Source organism: Etheostoma spectabile, chromosome 8 (assembly GCF_008692095.1).
Source record: "Etheostoma spectabile isolate EspeVRDwgs_2016 chromosome 8, UIUC_Espe_1.0, whole genome shotgun sequence".
Classification (NCBI taxonomy): domain Eukaryota; kingdom Metazoa; phylum Chordata; class Actinopteri; order Perciformes; family Percidae; genus Etheostoma; species Etheostoma spectabile.
The window spans coordinates 34,294,965-34,312,795 of record NC_045740.1 but is presented as its reverse complement, the minus strand read 5'-3'; the positions used below and the strand labels follow the sequence as shown (position 1 = coordinate 34,312,795).

The following is a 17,831-nucleotide window of genomic DNA, read 5'->3' as shown; positions in this document are numbered from 1 at the left end:
TTCTCTTTTAGGGGGGGGGGGGAAGCCCCCCCAATGTTTACAAGAGGTACTGTAGATTTGACAAATATGAAAGACAACCACACCAATAACCGTTCAGGGGTTCAAAACAAGTACGTAAAACAAGAACTGTGTCTACTTTGCTACATTTATTGTTAAGTCAACAAAATAAAACACACATTTTGAACTTGGCTTTTTACAATGTTTACTAATGTATGCAAATTAGCACATATTTAACAAGATAATGCTCCATTTCCGTATTTAGACACAAAATGTGGGAAAACTTGTAATACAAAAGATAGTTTCAATCAACTGGGGAAGTTTCATGCTGATATCTATGAGTTATTACGTTCTCCTATTCAGAATAAAATACTTTGAAAATTGTAAAAAAAAAAAAAAAAAAAGCATGCAAGCCATACAATTTCTGCAAAACTTTTAGTTTCATCTTTTGTTATAACGTATAAGAAGTCATTACCCAGGCTGTGCCTCGCTAAATATCTTTTCATAGGTTACGTATTGTTTGATAGTATGCCTGATAAAATGTCCCCTATACTTCTGTATATTGGAAGAAAGAAGACTTTTTATATTACGTATGTTATATTTGATGATTCAGTGTCCCATTCTTGTTTTGTAATAGGAATGATCTTGACTATAAATATTATTAAAAACAAACAGGTTGTAGATACCCTAACCTATCCTCCAGTCATATAGATGGCGCTAGTGTATCTTAACATCATCGTAACATTATTATCTTAACACCACAGAAGATTGACGCAAAAAGCGAACTGTAGTTTCTGAGCCTTTGAGCTTGCCGTCGCCGCCACAGGAAGTCCTTCATGCAACAACAAAAAAACGCTACACTAGTACACCGTTTTCTACATTTCGCACACTGGATTAGATTTTATTTATTACTGACTTAAAAGAGCAACACTTGTTCAGCTATATTTTTGTTAGTAAGGAGGCGTTTGAAGCCAGTCGGCGGACCGTTTGTAATGTTGTGAGAGCAGTATTTAAGCTAACGTTGGGAAGAAACACACAGGCGGCGGCGCCTTGTAGCGTTAGCCCAGTTCCTTTTCCTCTCTGATGGTCTGAAGGCTCTCCCCCAAAACGATGAACTACTCCGACTACGACTCTGACGGATATTCGTCTAATGAAGACGCCGACTACGTCCCGTCAGGTGAGGACGGAGGGCGTTTGAAAGCAGCGCGTCGCTAAGTAACGACAGTTCAAAGGACTCGTCGCGTGGAGAGTAATGGCAGGCTAGCGTTACTTCTCGTGGGTGTACGTTAGTGTTGTAGCTTAATAAAAGCATATGTCACATAATATTATTAATATGACTAACCTTAGGTTAGCATTACACATGATGAACTAGCTGAGATTACATTGTAGAATACTCGTTATGGTAACACCTTGGTAAAGTTGGTTTTATATTGGACGTTGGATATTCGACACATTTGAAAAATCTTTTTAAAATATATATTGTTTTTTCAAATCCAGATCTTGCTGCCATTATGTTTTTGTTTGAATTGTCCCCTATGTTTTTCTTTGCATAAAGATATTTCCAGCATAAATTGATTCAGAAAAAGGTAGAAATAGGTGCATTCAAATTCACCTGAATGCAGGAAATTTAAATGTTTAACTCTAAAAATTGTCTGTGGGAGGACCCCCCACATCATAAGTCCCCACACAGATCTGGAACAGAGCCCCTGATGAAACCAGAAGTCTCCCCCGGGTCATCCAGGGTCACATTGATAGTGTTGGTATACATTCTCGAACTGCGCATGCGCTAGGGAATATTCAGTGCTTTATGGCTTTAAGCACCGCCCCTCATTCGGGTTTCATGGAGCCGTAGATACATTCGTAACTTTTGTTTTACGCTGTAATGACAGTAGGATTCAACATTGTACAGTGTATACAACTATACAATATCTGCAACTAATGGTCTGTTATTCAGTTGATCTCTGCGTATTCATTGTGACTATGTTTACCTGCACACCAATATTCCACGATAATTCCCAAATATGACAATATTCCAAATTTGATTCAGGTCATGTAAACAGGATTGGAAAAAAATAGTTTGGAAATTTTGGAAAGAGCTTGACCTATACATTGGCGGGCCGGTATTAGGTATTCCGTCTTTTTTTGCAATTAGGGCAAACACCTTCATATTGTGTGCATGTCAACGTAGTCATGTTGTCCTTCTCTGCAGATGATAACCTCAGCGAGGATGACATCAACGAGTGTGAAAAGGAGGAGCCCCTCCACGAGGGCGACGATGTGCCGCACCCTGACAACGGCAGCAAGAAGAAGAGGAAGAAAAAGGACATCAGCGTGAGGTGAGACGCTTGAAGGAATATCATTTGAATTGAAATAGTATCACACCTATATTAGGACTGAGGATATTAATCATTAAGTCGCAATGCGGACCTGGAACCCGCATCGATGCACTGACATCGACACTGACAGACCATCAGTTATTACCAAATGATACAACTTCGTGCAAGTTTCTTGACAATCCCATTTTACCGCCGGACTTTTGCACATTACATTGACTGTCGACTCTATGCATGACTGCACATTTTTTAACTCAAATTTTGCTGCACTTATGTTCCTCATTGTATATATCTTCTTATTTTTACTTTTTATATTGTTTACTTGAATGTTATGTTTGTCTGGGGACCTAATTGGTTAAAAATGTCTTGTTGTCACCGTGGGATAGAGGGAAACGCAATTTCGATTTCTTTGTATGCTTTGACATGTGAAGAAATTGACAATAAAGTGGACTTTGACTTTGACTTTGAAATTTTGCAGCTATAAAATTGAAGTGTGATGAGCGAACAGAAAAATGTATCTTTTTATGATGTTTATGAAGTTTCGTTTTGGGGACTTAATTTGAAATTGGGGAAAAATATGAAGTTGGAAAAAAAGGTAATACATTGCAATATATCACAGAATATTTCAGCTTTTTCTGATTTCCCTCTGTTTTTGCTGGAAACTGATATGATGTTGGCAGTGACATATACACAGAAAATATTTTGGTCAATCGTTGGTAAAAGAAAAGTAAAAGATTTTGATTCTAGACAAAAGAATCAATTTCAAAATTGTCTGCCAAAGAAATTCGATACAATAGATTTAAAAATAAAATTTATATATCCACTATGTTTCAGTGTATAAAATCCAGTGTGTTTTTATTTTTCTTCACCGACACATTTAATAAATCTAATCTTAATACCTTAATTAGGTATATAAAAATAGATCCGAATAGTGACGGCCTTTATTCTGGTATCTTTGATTAAATCCACAGAAAGAGGAAGAAAGGAGTTCTGAAAGTAGACGGGGAAGAGAAGGACGGCGGTGGAGCGGACGAAGCGCAGGCGGCGCAGGACGAGGTGCAACAACAAGTCCCCGGGGGACGGCAGGAGGACGATGACAGCCAGAAGAAGAAATCCGATGACCTGTGGGCGAGTTTCCTGTCCGACGTTGGATCCAGACCCAAAGACCCCCCACCTGCCTCGCAGTCCACCACCGCACCAAAGGTAATATGTTCCACAGGAAGGCGGTGCTGGGTTCTGAACAGTGGGGTCAGACATACGGCCCTGGGGCCCCAGAACGGGGCTCAATCCAACCCAGGATGACTTAGAAAAGTGTGAAATTTGCAGTGAAATAATTCCAATGTTTCAATATTCCCATTCCCACTGGGCGGCGTGCTGTCTTAATAGAGCTCCACAGTGAAAGAAGGGCTGGGCAATATATGGATATTATATCGACATCGATATATGAGGCTAGATATCTTCTATTTTAGATATCGTAACATCATAAAATGACATGCTACAGCAAACAAAAGAATATTTTGAGAGTCATCACCCAGCAGAGCATGGCCAGGTTAAGCTCTCAGCAGAGTGGGAGGAAAAAAGGCAGCAACCACATGACAGATAGTGACACAAGCAACGATAACTAGTCGTTTTGGGGCCTATTCCTAGCTGTCATCCTCTGCATGATGCTCAGGAACCCCCCCCCCCCCCGCCCGTCTGGGGAGTGTGTCAATTCCCCTCTCAAAAACTGTCAATCTGAAATTAAGCCAGATTAAGCAACTGCAAGTTTAGAAGCAAAGATATCACTTGAACATACAGCACTGGGATAATAATAATAATAATATAAGTGTAATAGTATAAGTAAGTATAATAAGAACAGTACAGCGGAGTTTTGAGCACTGTGAGCTGTGTCAGGAAAAGATAACACCCGTTTTCCGGTGCCTTCTTGACTTTGAATGTGGCTCACCAGATGAAAAATTCATACGCATACTTGTCTACTTGCAATGGAAAAGGAAGTCTATCCATCACCAGCAGATTTTCCAGTTGGAAAACTCTCACATAGGGTAGGGGTGTAAATCTTCACTGTTTAATTTGGTTATGATTATCCTGCTGTTGATTTGATATCCCCTCCTCTATATTATTATTTATTTATTTATTGCTGCACATGGTGTTCACTACCAAATTAAACCAGTCAGATATACTGTATATGAACTCCCCGTTCCATCTGCTTTTAAAAACGACCCTACCTGAACGTAGCGGAGTCTGAACACAGCAGACTAAAGGCAGAAACAAAAAAAGCAGCGACCGGAATAATTGATTAGGATCTGTCGCTGCATCAATGCAGAATCGTCCATGTCTGCATCGCGATGCATCGATGCAATGACTCATTTCAACACCCCTAATAAATGTGCTAATTTGATGTAGGAAAAGGCAATCAGATTCTGATTCATAGGTTTATGAAACAGTAATGCACCATTATAAAGCTGGTTACACTGCTGCCTCCTGGTGGAGATCCCAGTCTACTACAAACAGCCATATCGGCGGATATTACTAAACAAAACATCACAAAATTGTGAGTTTTTTCTTCCGGAACCACACTGTTGAGCTCTATAAGAGTAGCCGGCCCTATGCAGGATACACTGGTCCAGATCCCACGTGGGTACGTCAGCTTCAGGCTACACACTGTCAATCGTAGGCTACTGTTGGTTCATGCAGTTTTTTTGTCAAAACGGAGAACAGTGTTCCCATTTCTTCCCACTGCTTGGTTTGTTTACAGCACATTTCAGGAATATAATATTCTGCACCACTATCAGACTTATTTCTTTTTTCTATTCTGAACAGTAGACCAGTATACAGATCAAATCGGACATATTGATGAAATTACACTTGTATGTCTTATGATATCTCAGGCTGTTCATGCCATTTGGAGGAAATTGAGGACATATGGAAGCGTTGTTATTTATTGGTTATTATGCGGTGGTTTTACTGGTCCCACAGACTGGGTAAACCCCCCCCCTCCCCCACGCTGCCAGCAATTTGATTTCCCCCTGCAGCTCAGTCTGGAAACCTGTACGTATATCTGTCCTGCTTCCATTAACAATTTTGACGCTGCTACGTCACCTGGATTGTTGGTCTAATCGGGTGAAGGAGTATCCAATCGGGTTCAGAGTCCAGTTGGTCCCGCCTCTTGTGCAGAGTAAATACAGAGTACAGAGTCCCCAGAACAACGCTCAAAGTTAAATCTTAAGACTACTGGTCCAACCCACTTGATATCAAATTGGGCTGTATGTGGCCCACAAACTTATATTTATTCCAAAAGTTTGACAACCCTGTCCTAAACCAATCGTTTTAACGGTGCTTTTAGGCGATGAACCTGAAATATTCACAGTACACCATGTTCAGAACCCAGACAGTAAAGGGTAAAACAAAATGGCTGTTTGTTGGTTGGACCCACGTTCCTCCGGCCCCTGACCCGGGATACAACTCACGATAAATCAAGTGGATTAACCATATAGCATATAGCCAGCGTGTTTTCTGTGTGTGTCTGTCATCCTTGTCTCTCCCTCCGACTGATTCTTTTGTTTTTATCCTCAGGATGAATCCTCAGTATTGAAGGTTGCTCCTTTGAGTTCAGAAACAAAAGCATCAGAGCCTTCTAAAGTCACCATCACACAAGTGTTTGACTTCGCTGGAGAAGAAGTTAGGTATGCCTCTGGACCATCACACACATTTGCTGACAGTTTGCTGACTGTAAAAAAAAATGTTTTTTTCCCCCCGAGATCATTTTTTAGTTTTTTTTTTAAAGACAGGCAACACTAAGATGGATCAAATCATTTACTTTGGTAAAAATAAAATCAGAGCTTTCAAGCTCACAGTCAAGGTGAAATCCGCTGGAAATATAATGTAGCAGATACAGTAATCACCATATCCAAACGTGTATGATCCATTTTCACATTGAGCAGTAGATGGTGCCACACACACACACACGTTCTAAAATCACAATCATCAACAGTAGGGCTGAATGAACAATCATTTTCATGGTGGATATTATTTTCTGGATGTATGGATTACTTGTTTGGTCATCAAAAAAAGATGAAAAATGTGGATCGGCGTTTCCCAAAACGCCCAAGATGACGTCCTCAGGTGTCTCGTTTTGTCCACAACTCGAAGACATTCAGTTCCTTGTCACACAGGAGAAAAAAAACTAGAACGTAATTACATTCAACATCACAGATGTTTTACTTTTTGGCTCAGATCAATAATTGATTGTCAGAATGTGATTCATTTAATAGTTAACTTAGTATGGCAATAAATGCTGTCTGAATCAGATTTAAACCTTAAACACTGCTGAGGCCGATGGTAAATCTGAATATGTTCATGACAGTCTATGAGCGGACGGAATGAACAACACGCTGATTAGAGCTGCAAAGATGAATCAATTCATACTTTGGTCCATATGGGGATTTGAACCAGCAACCCACTGGTTTCCAACTCAACTCCCTGCGGACTGAGCTACTCATTACATGATTACATAGATTGTCACACAGTTCCAATTTTCAACTATTACTGTAACTTCAGTAATGGTTGAAAATATGAAAACAGATGAAATACTAGAATAAAAGTTACAGTGCAGTATAAGACATGAACAATTATTCAAAGAAAGGCAGCATCAAAAAGAAAGTTCTTCAGCCTTGATTTAAATGACTTGCAATTTTCTGGGAGTTTGTTCCAGATGTGTGGTGCATAAGAACGCTGCTTCCCCCTATTTAGTTCTGCCTCTAGGGCGGTAATAACTTGAGTTACGTGTCAAACAGAACCCGAGGAGTTATCACACACAAACGGCCGAGTGTTGCCCATAAAAGCCGTCTAATTATTCCTGTGTAGGATGAGGGTGCTGTACATCACACAGACTGCTACGCCCCTGCAGCCTGACAGGATGATGCTAGTTATGTGGAGTAAGTGATGCCCCATCCTAAAAGTGTATGTCTGAGTGGTCTTTATTGAGAAAGCAGATATGGTCCTGGCTATAATTCATCCAATTGGTTATGCATGCAGCTGTGCGCTCTGTAATTACAGAAAGCATAAGATTAGTCTAACGAGGATGGTGGTAGCCTAAATGCTGCCGCTGGCTCTAATGTGTGATGGGAGCATTGTAGACAGTTTTTGTCTCAACATTGATTTTTCAATGATGGTGGCAATTGGTTCTGAATAGTAGAGCGCATCCAGGCGAGCCAGCTGTTGCCCTGTTGCGTCTTTTCAATTTTTTGTCCTCGGGACTCGGATATCTTTCTCCTGCCCGGGATGAGACTCGCCCCTCAGTGTGTGCTCTGTGTAATTATGGCTGCATGTACTGAGCATACATAACAGGGAAAGGCTTTCAGTGCCGCCATGATGGATGCAAGTGGTTGTGGAGTCTGTGCAGCGCCGATGTTTCCCAGAGGATGAGGCGGTTGTTCCTGTTGTTGCCTCCATATATAACCCTATATTGACCTGTGTTTGTGCATGTGCACGTGTGCGTGTGTGTCCTGTTTGCATAGTTTAGTATAGATCCCGACGGATAAAGGATTTTAGAGACCAATACAAATATTTGGTTATTTAAAAATCCAATATGCCGATACATCGGCCGATATATATTGGAATATCAGATTTTGAATTTATCAGCCTTAAAAATCATTTACCGGTCGGGCTCTAATATATACTAGTTTACTTGGTATAATAAAGTGCTGTATCAGTTTCTTCCAGGCCTAATCAAACAGTTTTATGCATCCCTAAGCAGATTTCCTCTCAATGCTCATAATGAGGATGATAAAGGTTAAATAAACCCTTGAGGGAAATCAGCCAAAGAATCTGTAAATATCCGGTGGGCTTCCACTGATAGAGAACTATAGGGATATGCATTTAATTTGACTCTGATTTATGTGCATGTGTATGTAATTTAAAGCATAATAGGATACTAAACAGTGCTGCGGGGGTCTCAGCAGTGAGAAGGAAGCACAGGAGGAAGTTCAGGTAGGATGAAGGTTAAATAAGAATAAAACCTAAAAACAAGACAACAATAAGGGTGAGAGAAATGCTGCGCTGCTGGCCCTGGGTGTCTGCACCACATCATTAAAATGGCTCAGTGAGTGCACTATATGTATACAATCATTGTACGGTGAATATGCAAATGAATATATAAGTATATAAGTCTGTCAACCATGAGTGCTGTGTACAACTAACTTTGTTTTATTGGTGTCCAAAGTGCAGTGCTAAAGTGTGATCAGTTAACACACATAAATACAAAATATTCATCTCTGTATCAGCCTTTAAAACCCTCTATCAGTCGGGCTCTATTAATAACAACACAATAAGGGTGGGGGAAAAAAATCTATACAGCATAGTATCACGATATTTTCAGTGGCAATATTGTATCGATACACAGGCTCCAAGTATGGATCTTTTATTATATATGTGTTGGTCACTTTGTCTGCTTGACATTCCCATTTTGCAGCAATAAAATGTAACTGATATGAACAAATGAAATGTATTTTTTTTTTTAGATAAAACCGATGTTGACCAAGTTTCCTTTTGGGGACGTCATTTGAAATTGGGAAAAAAAGTTATAAATTGCAATATATCACAGAGTATTGCAATATGTTTAAATCGCAATAATATCGTATCGTGGCATAAGTATTGTGGTGATATTTTATCGGGAGGCATCTGGTGATTTCCCCCCCCCCTCCCAATAACACAACGAAACAGTTCCGACCTGGCCTAAAGAGGAGATAGCTGGACCGAGTCCCCTTTCAAGAGGTTTCTAGTGTTGTCAGTGTTGTGACAGGCTAGCATCGGCGCTATCTAATTCACTAGGTGTTTGAAAGCGTGCTCTGTAGCGGCGTTTCCATACAGAGTTTAGCACGTTGTGTGTCTGTCTCCTCTGCCAGGGTGGAAAAAGTGGTGTCAGCAGACTCCAGGGAAGCTAAGAGTTATCTGAAGAGCCAGAGCACCAAACGGGAGGGATGTGGAGACGAGACGGAGAAGGCCTCATCACCCCAACAACCACCTCCTCCTGGCCCCAGGTACGCACACACACCTCTGCACAGAACATTCACACCCCACTCCGACATATACAAGTTAGGATTAGAATGATGTGTTGGCCACAAAGCAGCTCCATGGTGCGTCCGTGTGTGTCTTTACCTAGTTCTTTTCATATATTTTTTTGCCATGGCATTTGAAATCAGTTGGAGATGTGCACACAGTGTTTCCACTATGTTGATGGCGGCCCGCCTCGGTAAAGATTTCTGCCGCCATGGTATAGAGCAGACGCACAGCAGGGCTTCCTCTATGTACACCGTCGTAATTACGCGACTCTGCAGAGCCTCCTGCTCTACTGAACTCAAGCCAACTGTCATCCTCTGTCTCCCCAAACAACTGGAACAGGGACAGGACGCCATCACTCGTGAAGTCATGGCAACCAAGTAAACAACAGGGAGAGTACTACTTCTCACTTAATCTTAGGCAAAAGGCAACGAAAGCCGCGATAGACCCCAGTTAACCCCCCCACCCCCCCCTTGCTGCAGGAGACACTGTATACCTGGGACACGCTGTATTAACGTTACTGTTTTAAAACCGTTTTCCAGATTAGTGGGGGTGCAACATGAAAAACCTAGCTAGTGATGTCCACTCAGTGTTTTGTTTTGGTGTTAAACTGTGTGTAAAATGTGTGACGTTAAATCGCCGGTGTCAGGTAACCTCCCTATGATACCGTCTATTTGCTGGATGTTTTCATACTAACAGTCGGTAGCTAACATTAGCAGATAAGCCCGTTGACAGCGATGTTATTGTTCATATTTTGGCACAATGTTTCTGACCGTCAGAGAGACTGAAAGTGGGATGTGAGATGCTAAAATGAAAAGCTACACACTGTTTCCAGGTAGCGTTAACTTTTTACGTTCACCTGCTCTCAGCGCTCCAGCCCAAAATTCTAGAGGAAACCCTGTGCACATCTTCCCTTCAAAACCCCAGACAGGAAACAGAATATCATCTCTCAACAGACAGGAAGTACAGTGTGTCCACAAGCCATTTCCTATTTATCTCAGCCGTGTGTGTGTGTGTGTGTGTGTGTGTGTGTGTGTGTGTGTGTGTGTGTGTGTGTGTGTGTGTGTGTGTGTGTGTGTGTGTGTGGTGTGGTGTGTGTGTGTGTGTGTGGTGGTGTGTGTGTGTGTGTGTGTGGAGAGACACAGGAAAGAGCCATCAGCACCACTCCCTCATTAACCTTGTACACACAGAGCAGGTTTATACAGTTCTCCAGAGATGGAGAACCAGGAGTTTTGACTGATACTGTGAATCCAGTTTGGAATCTTGGCCTTTGCTTGAGCTTCACTGTGTGAGCGAACCAGGCATCAACACACTGCAATTTAAATGCACCACTATATGAGCCTCTCATGGCCGTGTGTGTAATTGTGGAATACCAAAATGACCGGCGTCTAAATGGTTCACAGTAATTAACAGAGTCTCTATCCAGTCGCGCGGCAGTAAATGAAACGCTCAGCGCGCTGTGGTCTCCAGTGGAACATCGTTATGCTTTCACAAAATGATTAATAGCTTTTTTTCTAGACACTCTTTTCATACTGTATGAAGCACTTACTAACTCATGTATACCACGGAATGTAAACCATAATGAGAGCAGTGATGTGAAAGATCAGCCGTGATACGAGAAGCAAGTTGTCGTCATAAGCAAGCGGAAAAACAAAAGTAGATCCCTCTAAACGGTATACATATATGTACATGTAAATACACGCAGTATACAGTATATTGTAAGTCATTTCACATCTGATTGACCAGAGGTTCATTGCTTTGCAATACCAGTCCCCCTAATGGGATTACTGGTATAACTGTCTTGTTTAATTGGTGTCTGTCTTGTGTATCTGTATCTTTTTTTTGTTGTTGTTGTTTTATGGACCATGAGTATAATAATAAAGGCGATCTATATATTGTATACAAAAAATTTGATTCAGAAGAGTAAGAATGTTAAGAATTAGCTACTTAAAAATACAGTATATACATATATATTTTATGATTATTATTATTAATGGGAAGCACTAAAGTGCTAATACACCTGTTCCTTATTGTTGTGACATTTCCACCCCATCTCATTAAATCTATCCAGTACATGCAGTGAGTCTTCTAAATTAGCCCATCAAATCAGGAAGAATCCCACCAATAAGAGGAAGGTTTTTTTGGACCCACACAGACGCACATACATTTCAAGAACATGGACTTGCTGTGGTCACCCGTTATGTCACATGTGCACAACAAAGGTCTACTGCTGCTCTTCTTCTGCCGTGGCGGATGCAGCTAGTTGTGGAAGTCTCAAAAAAAATATGCTCTAGACCAGCGCTTCTCAAACTCCGGACCAAGGTCCGCATCCGGACCCAGTACATACAGTACCTCAGGTTATGAATAATGTCTATAGATGAATTCATTGTTAGTAATGTTGAATATACTCTCCTGCTCTACACAGTATACCTGAAGTATCTGCCTCCACTTATAAGAGAACGCCACGAAAACCCAACTGGGACTTCAGACTGACTTAATAAAACTGTAGACACAGTCACAGTGTTTGTTTCCAATAACTTCTGGTAGAGTTAGGGCTGCACAATTAATCGAATTTTAATCGCGATCACGATTTTGACTTCCCACGATCAAATTTGCGTGATCGAGCGATTCTTTTTTTTAAAGCGTCATTTCATACAACGCTCCGGGTTTTTTGCATAGCCCATCTACCTCTCGGTTAACCCGTCTGCTCATGAGCCAGTCAGTAGTTCCCTGCACCGTGCAGGTTAGTTTCTAGATGTAGACAGTCACGGAGGACAGAGTAACGGGAGGAAAACTCAACAGATAGCAGTCGGTCATAAGTTGGTCTCCAGGTTTACCAGTTTACCAGTAAACCCAACACTTTGTACCATCTGTTGTTTTTCAGACAACAGCAGTGAGCAGTGCTAGTCTGGGCTAATAGCGTCTGTTAGCTGTTAGCTCCTCTAGGACGCACCGGTGCTAATGTCCTCGCATCCGCTGCAATGCTGTTTATATGGATATGGTTCAATTTTGCGTTACGTGACCCATTTCTTCTGTAAAGCCGTGCCTGTGTGGAATCTCTCCTCGACTTTCTCTCCTCTTACTCCGCGCCCGGCCAAACAGCGCCTAGACATAGTGTAACTCCACGTTGTTCTTACTTGATGAATACATTTGTCACAGCCGGTCTGTCTTAGTGAGTGCTGCTGTTTGTCCTGTGCGCTTTGTAACATTTCCTACGACAGACTGTTCATTGGCTCTTTAGATTGTACGGACTTGGAACAGATATCGTGTCACCTAAGGTCTCCCATCTTGTGTCCGCAGTGCCAAGCGGCCGGCTGGCATGTCGGGCATCCTGGGTCGCATCGGGGCGAAGAAACAGAAGATGAGCACGCTGGAGAAGTCTAAGATGGACTGGGATGCCTTTAAATCAGAGGAGGGCATCACCGAGGAGCTGGCCATCCACAACAGAGGCAGAGAGGGGTAAGAGACAGTCAGACCACCGGGGCAGGGCCAGTTTGCTGCCTGACGTACGCTACCGGTCCAAAGTTTGGGATCACTTTCAAATTTCTATTCCACTCCATTCTAGACAGAATACCAGCTGATCTGAGTGGGGGGGCTGATCTTTAATGCAATATGTACATTGCCCATTATCAGCAACCACTCATCCGATGTTCCAAAGGCTCATTCTGTTTACTAATCTGATATCATTTAAAAAAACTAACTGAGAAAACATTGGAGAACCCGATTGCAATTATGTAAGCACATAATGTAATCTGAAAACTGCTGCCCTGGTTAAAAAAACAATCTGCATTGTATCTGCATTTATCATTTTGAATTTCATTCATCAGAAGCATTTATGACACATAAATGATAATACAGCATAGTCTGTCCACCAGAGGACGCTCTACAACGTCCCTGTTGGCAACACTGATTATTATTTTTTTGTTATTGTTTTTGTTCAAAGGACTTCAGTTTCATATCTTAAATTTGTATTTGTATACATTTTATTTATCAGAACTTTAATATATTGTGATATTCCTCTGTTCTGTTGTGACAATACAACTAATTATTATCATAATATTTTAGTTAGAACTATATATCCCTAATAACTCATGTTAGGGAAATCTGTTTATGTTCTGTTACGTGTTTCTGGATTATTTTTTTTCAATATATATCGGCCAATTTATATTGGATTTTTAAATAACCAATAATCAGTCGGGCTCTACAGCTCACTGTGTCTCTAATCTTCTAGAGTACTTGAATGGTGTGGCTGTCCGCAGTGAGAGCTCAGCAATAAATCAATATAATGCTGCTGATGTGAAGATCCCATATCATCTTAGATTTAATAAGTGTAATGTCTAGCATGTAATATCTAATAATTGCAATGGCTACAGTGTATGTCTGGTCACACCAGAAACTGGCATGTCAAAATGGAATGTGCGCTGGCATGCTAGCTGGCGTGCTAACTGGCAGTTAGCTGGAAGGCTAGCTGACCTGCTAACTGCCAGTTAGCAGCATTCACCTGTGCAACCGCTAAATGTCGGAGACGGAGAACCAACAGCGGTTTTCTCTGGTTGTCTTTAATTCTAAAGGAGTAGCTGGAAAACAGTGAAAATGGAAGCAACTGCTTCCCTCCATGTCCACTGTTTAGGAGAAATCACGCTATAGACAGAAACTACACTACACACACACACACACACACACACACACTCTCTCTCTCTTTGTAGGAAAAGTTGTAGGAAAGAGGTCTTAATTGTATATTCAGTGCGTGTTTATGTTATCATAAAAGTAGGTCTAATAACCCCTCGTCCTCTCTCTCTCTCCTCTCCTCTCTCTCTCTCCTCTCTCTCTCTCTCTCTCTCTCTCTCTCTCTCTCTCTCTCTCTCTCTTCTCTCTCTCTCTCTCTCTCTCTCTCTGTGTGTGGTGTGTTTAGGTATGTGGAGCGGAAGAACTTCTTGGAGCGTGTCGACCACCGCCAGTTTGAGATAGAAAAAGCAGTGCGACAGAGCAACATCAAACAATGACACAGACTGTCGACACACACACACACCACACACACACACACACACACACACACACACACACACACACACACACACTGGAACAGATGTTTAGACTCCTGTATCTCTCTCCCTCTCTAATGACTGCTGAGGCTCCAGTCTATTCCAGGACGGGGTATTAATAGGCTGAGTTTGTGATGCGATGGGGTGTTGAGTGTTCCTGTACTTCCATCCTTTGGAGAACCAATTAGACTTTCAAACCTTCACACTAAGGGCATTTTGGGGGAAGTGAGGTCACTCTTGCCTGTCCTACTTCCTGACAGACTGGCTGGTCTAGGAGCAGGACTTAGTTTCAGGTTTAAAGAATAATTCCGGTTTGTACCCACTAACTTTTTTTACTTTGAGAAATCATGTTTGTCCTCTCTCGGTTTCGTTCGCTTTAACAACTGTTGCTATGCAGAAGAATGCAGTCAGCGCTGTTCAACCAGCCTTCTGGAAAATTCTGAACTCAAGAACCGAGCCTCACACCACACGCTGGATTGATCCCAAACAGAACCAAAAATTAAAAGTGAAAATAAAATAGTTATTGTTAAATTAATCCAGTGAGGTCTACAAAGCTGCTTGGCTAAAGAATTTGAGGTACTCTAGGTATCTAATGTTGATGAAAACCCCTGTCGTTTTGGTCCCGGTCGACTGACATTTCTTTAGTCCGTTAGTCTTTTTTTACGCTTATTCATGCTAAATGCAAAGCATTCAAGTGGTGCATGACTCTTTGTAGAGAAACTCAACTAATATACTAATGTGTTTTAAGAGAGTTGATTGATTTGAAATGTCGTTAGTCGAGGACAGCCCTAGAAAGAAAACTGTTTCAGCAGCGTCACGTTATTTGCAGCATTGTTCGAGTCAGGAGCCTTTAATGTGCATCAACTTTTTGGAAATACTCCGACTGATAGTCCCCTAACATGCCCCCCACACACATCATGATGCTGATGGGCTAGAAAGAGCCCAGGGGTGCCCTTTGAAAACATCATAAGATAGTTTAAAACGGATAGAGACAAGATGCTGGGAGTGGGGGCTCCTCCTAAAGACAGCCAAGGTAAAATAGGTCCTTGTGCCATTGTTGGTGGGATTTGTCATTGTTTCAGTGTTTAATATTGTTTTCTAAGCTTTTTGTGGTGTTGGAAAATAACAGTTGATGCCATTTACATTGGAACATTCTCATATGTTTGAAAGCACCACTGAAACCCCCTGCTGACCACTGGGGATAGGCCAACATGTGTGCATGCGTTCAGGTGAAGGCTTCCTGGGGTCACGCCGGTCCGTAGAAGATGAATCAGTCAGACTGCGTCTTCTCTGTCATGTCAAAGGGGGACCGCGCTGACCCCCGATCGGTCCGGGCTGGGAACCATCACAAGGACAAAGACAGGCGGAGTGGTGAGGAACGGGGAGATTTGATGTCTTGTTAGTTTGACTGTTTATTCATGTAAATATTAGATATTCAATAAACAAACGGATGGTTTTACATTTGCTGGTTGATTGATTTTGTATGAAAGAACTGTTTGTATGTCAATCATCTCGATTGTAGGGCCAATAGAAAATGCCTTTCTACAGGGCCTGGAATTTTGTGCTTCCGTCTGTGTGTGTAAACAGCGTTTGATTCAATACTAAACCTTTCCCCACACACACACACACTGTGTTTTTATGGACAGGAGATTATCCTCACACTTTCACGTGCATCATGGTGTCTGTCCTGGGAAAACTAGAACTGCCCTCCAATCAAAACGTCTCAGCAGAATGCCATTTACTGAAATGGTTTCCCATAGACAACCAGTGCCCAATCAATCAGATGCTAAATGTCAGAGGTTGACCCCACTAGGGTGTCCTGAGGATATGAGCACAGTGCATCACCCAACCTCTGCCTCTCCTCTCACGCCTTATAGTGTTTACATGGCAGCCGGAGGGCCGATCATTTTAACATGAAGCTGCTGCTGTGATCATTCATACAGCTGTGATTTCTTCGCTCAGTCTCCTCCGGGTCCAGCAGCTCTGAGGGACTGGTTTTATTCTGCATACATTGGCAAGTGTAAAAGGCGTGCATCACAGAAAACATGCCTCACTCACTGTATTGTTTAGGATGTCCCCTGCAGGTTTTTAAACGGACACACTGAGAGCAAGGGTGTAACTTTGGGTCCAACATGGGGGGGTGAGATCTCTACTTTTGGGCAAAATTAAAATAGAGTGTCAAACGCAAAATTGACATTTTAAGTGTTAAACACAAACTTCCTTGCCTTCTGGGGAATTTTTTGTTAACAACTTGTGCCTTTTCCGCATCAAGGTAGTGCAAATGTCTTTATTTAAAGGAAATTATTTATTAATAGTTTTTTTTGTCCCATGTCAGCTGTAAATTACCCCGATGCACTGAAGCCTTGGTGTAGCTGACAGTGTGACACAAAGCAAAAACATACTACATGCAATACATGCAGTCGAGACACACATTAGAGGTGTAATGAAATCATTAGAATAGTTTTAACCTCTAGAAGGGCAAAGGACAGGGGGGTGTTTGGGGGGGGGGGATTAAAGGTTGACAGTACAGAAGTATAAATTAGCCGAAGGCTGGGAACCTGGAGATTTATTTTAGACACTGCACTGTGTCAAATTGTTCTTGTCAAAAATATGACCGGAAAAAAATTGAATTGTGAAAGTGCATAAGAGCTGAGTACAGTATGAAATATGATGGCCATTCTTATGCTTACTTATGTCTTTGCAGTGGTTTTTGATACCATTTGTTTCACAGGTTTGGTGCGAAGTTGAACCATTTTTACCACTCAAGAACTGATAAAAAAAAGTCAGAAACCCCCTCCATATATCACATTAACACACCAAGACCTTAATGAACACCATAGAAGAAGTCTGTGATTTGGAATCAAAAACCTTTGGAGATTTCTGCAAGAGTTGCATTTTTCGGCGATCAGATTAGAAAGCTGGAAACTGCTCCGGAACCCCCTTATTCTCAATAAACTTATGGTGGCCATACATGCTCTGAATGCCCTCGGTCTCTACAAGGTGGAGGCTGGGGGTGTGGCCTCGACCACTTTGCCATGATGTCTCTCTCTCATGGGTGGGACAAATTCTCTGGGGAGGCAAAGCAGAGAGAGGGGAGGTAACCTTGCTCCTTATGACCTCATAAGGGGAAGATTCCAGATCTGGCCATCTGAGCTTTTATTTTCTCAAAGGCAGAGCAGGATACCCAGGGCTCGGTTTACACCTGTCACCATTTCTAGCCACTGGGGGGCCATAGGCAGGCTGGGGGAACTCTTATTAATGTTAAAAAAAACACTCATAAAGTGAGATTTTCAGTGTAAATCATTTTTAGTAAATGGTACAGTCCTTAAAGGCTTGTTTCAAAAAATGCCTGGGGGATAGCCTACCCGGCTGTTGGTTTTTAAAGACTATGTTCCTGTAGTGA

At 41.8% G+C, this 17,831-nt stretch overlaps 1 protein-coding gene across 1 annotated transcript; it reads left to right on the top strand.

The window, feature by feature from the left end:
- Positions 1 to 788: 788 nt before the first annotated feature.
- Positions 789 to 15,887, top strand: cfdp1 (craniofacial development protein 1). The gene is made up of 7 exons (XM_032524369.1): positions 789 to 1,174; positions 2,207 to 2,333; positions 3,302 to 3,533; positions 5,904 to 6,013; positions 9,233 to 9,367; positions 12,687 to 12,845; positions 14,299 to 15,887. Exons 1-7 carry the CDS (start codon positions 1,108 to 1,110, stop codon positions 14,387 to 14,389), a joined length of 921 nt encoding a protein of 306 aa, XP_032380260.1. The 5' UTR covers positions 789 to 1,107; the 3' UTR covers positions 14,390 to 15,887.
- Positions 15,888 to 17,831: the final 1,944 nt, after the last annotated feature.

What these genes read in the sequence shown, in the direction of transcription:
- cfdp1 (XM_032524369.1), top strand. Translation starts at nt 1,108, where the DNA reads ATGAACTACTCCGACTACGACTCTGACGGATATTCGTCTAATGAAGAC. An exon ending in AAAAAGGACATCAGCGTGAG is followed by an intron (nt 2,334 to 3,301) that starts GTGAGACGCTTG and finishes TTAAATCCACAG; the next exon opens with AAAGAGGAAGAAAGGAGTTC. An exon ending in CCACCTCCTCCTGGCCCCAG is followed by an intron (nt 9,368 to 12,686) that starts GTACGCACACAC and finishes TTGTGTCCGCAG; the next exon opens with TGCCAAGCGGCCGGCTGGCA.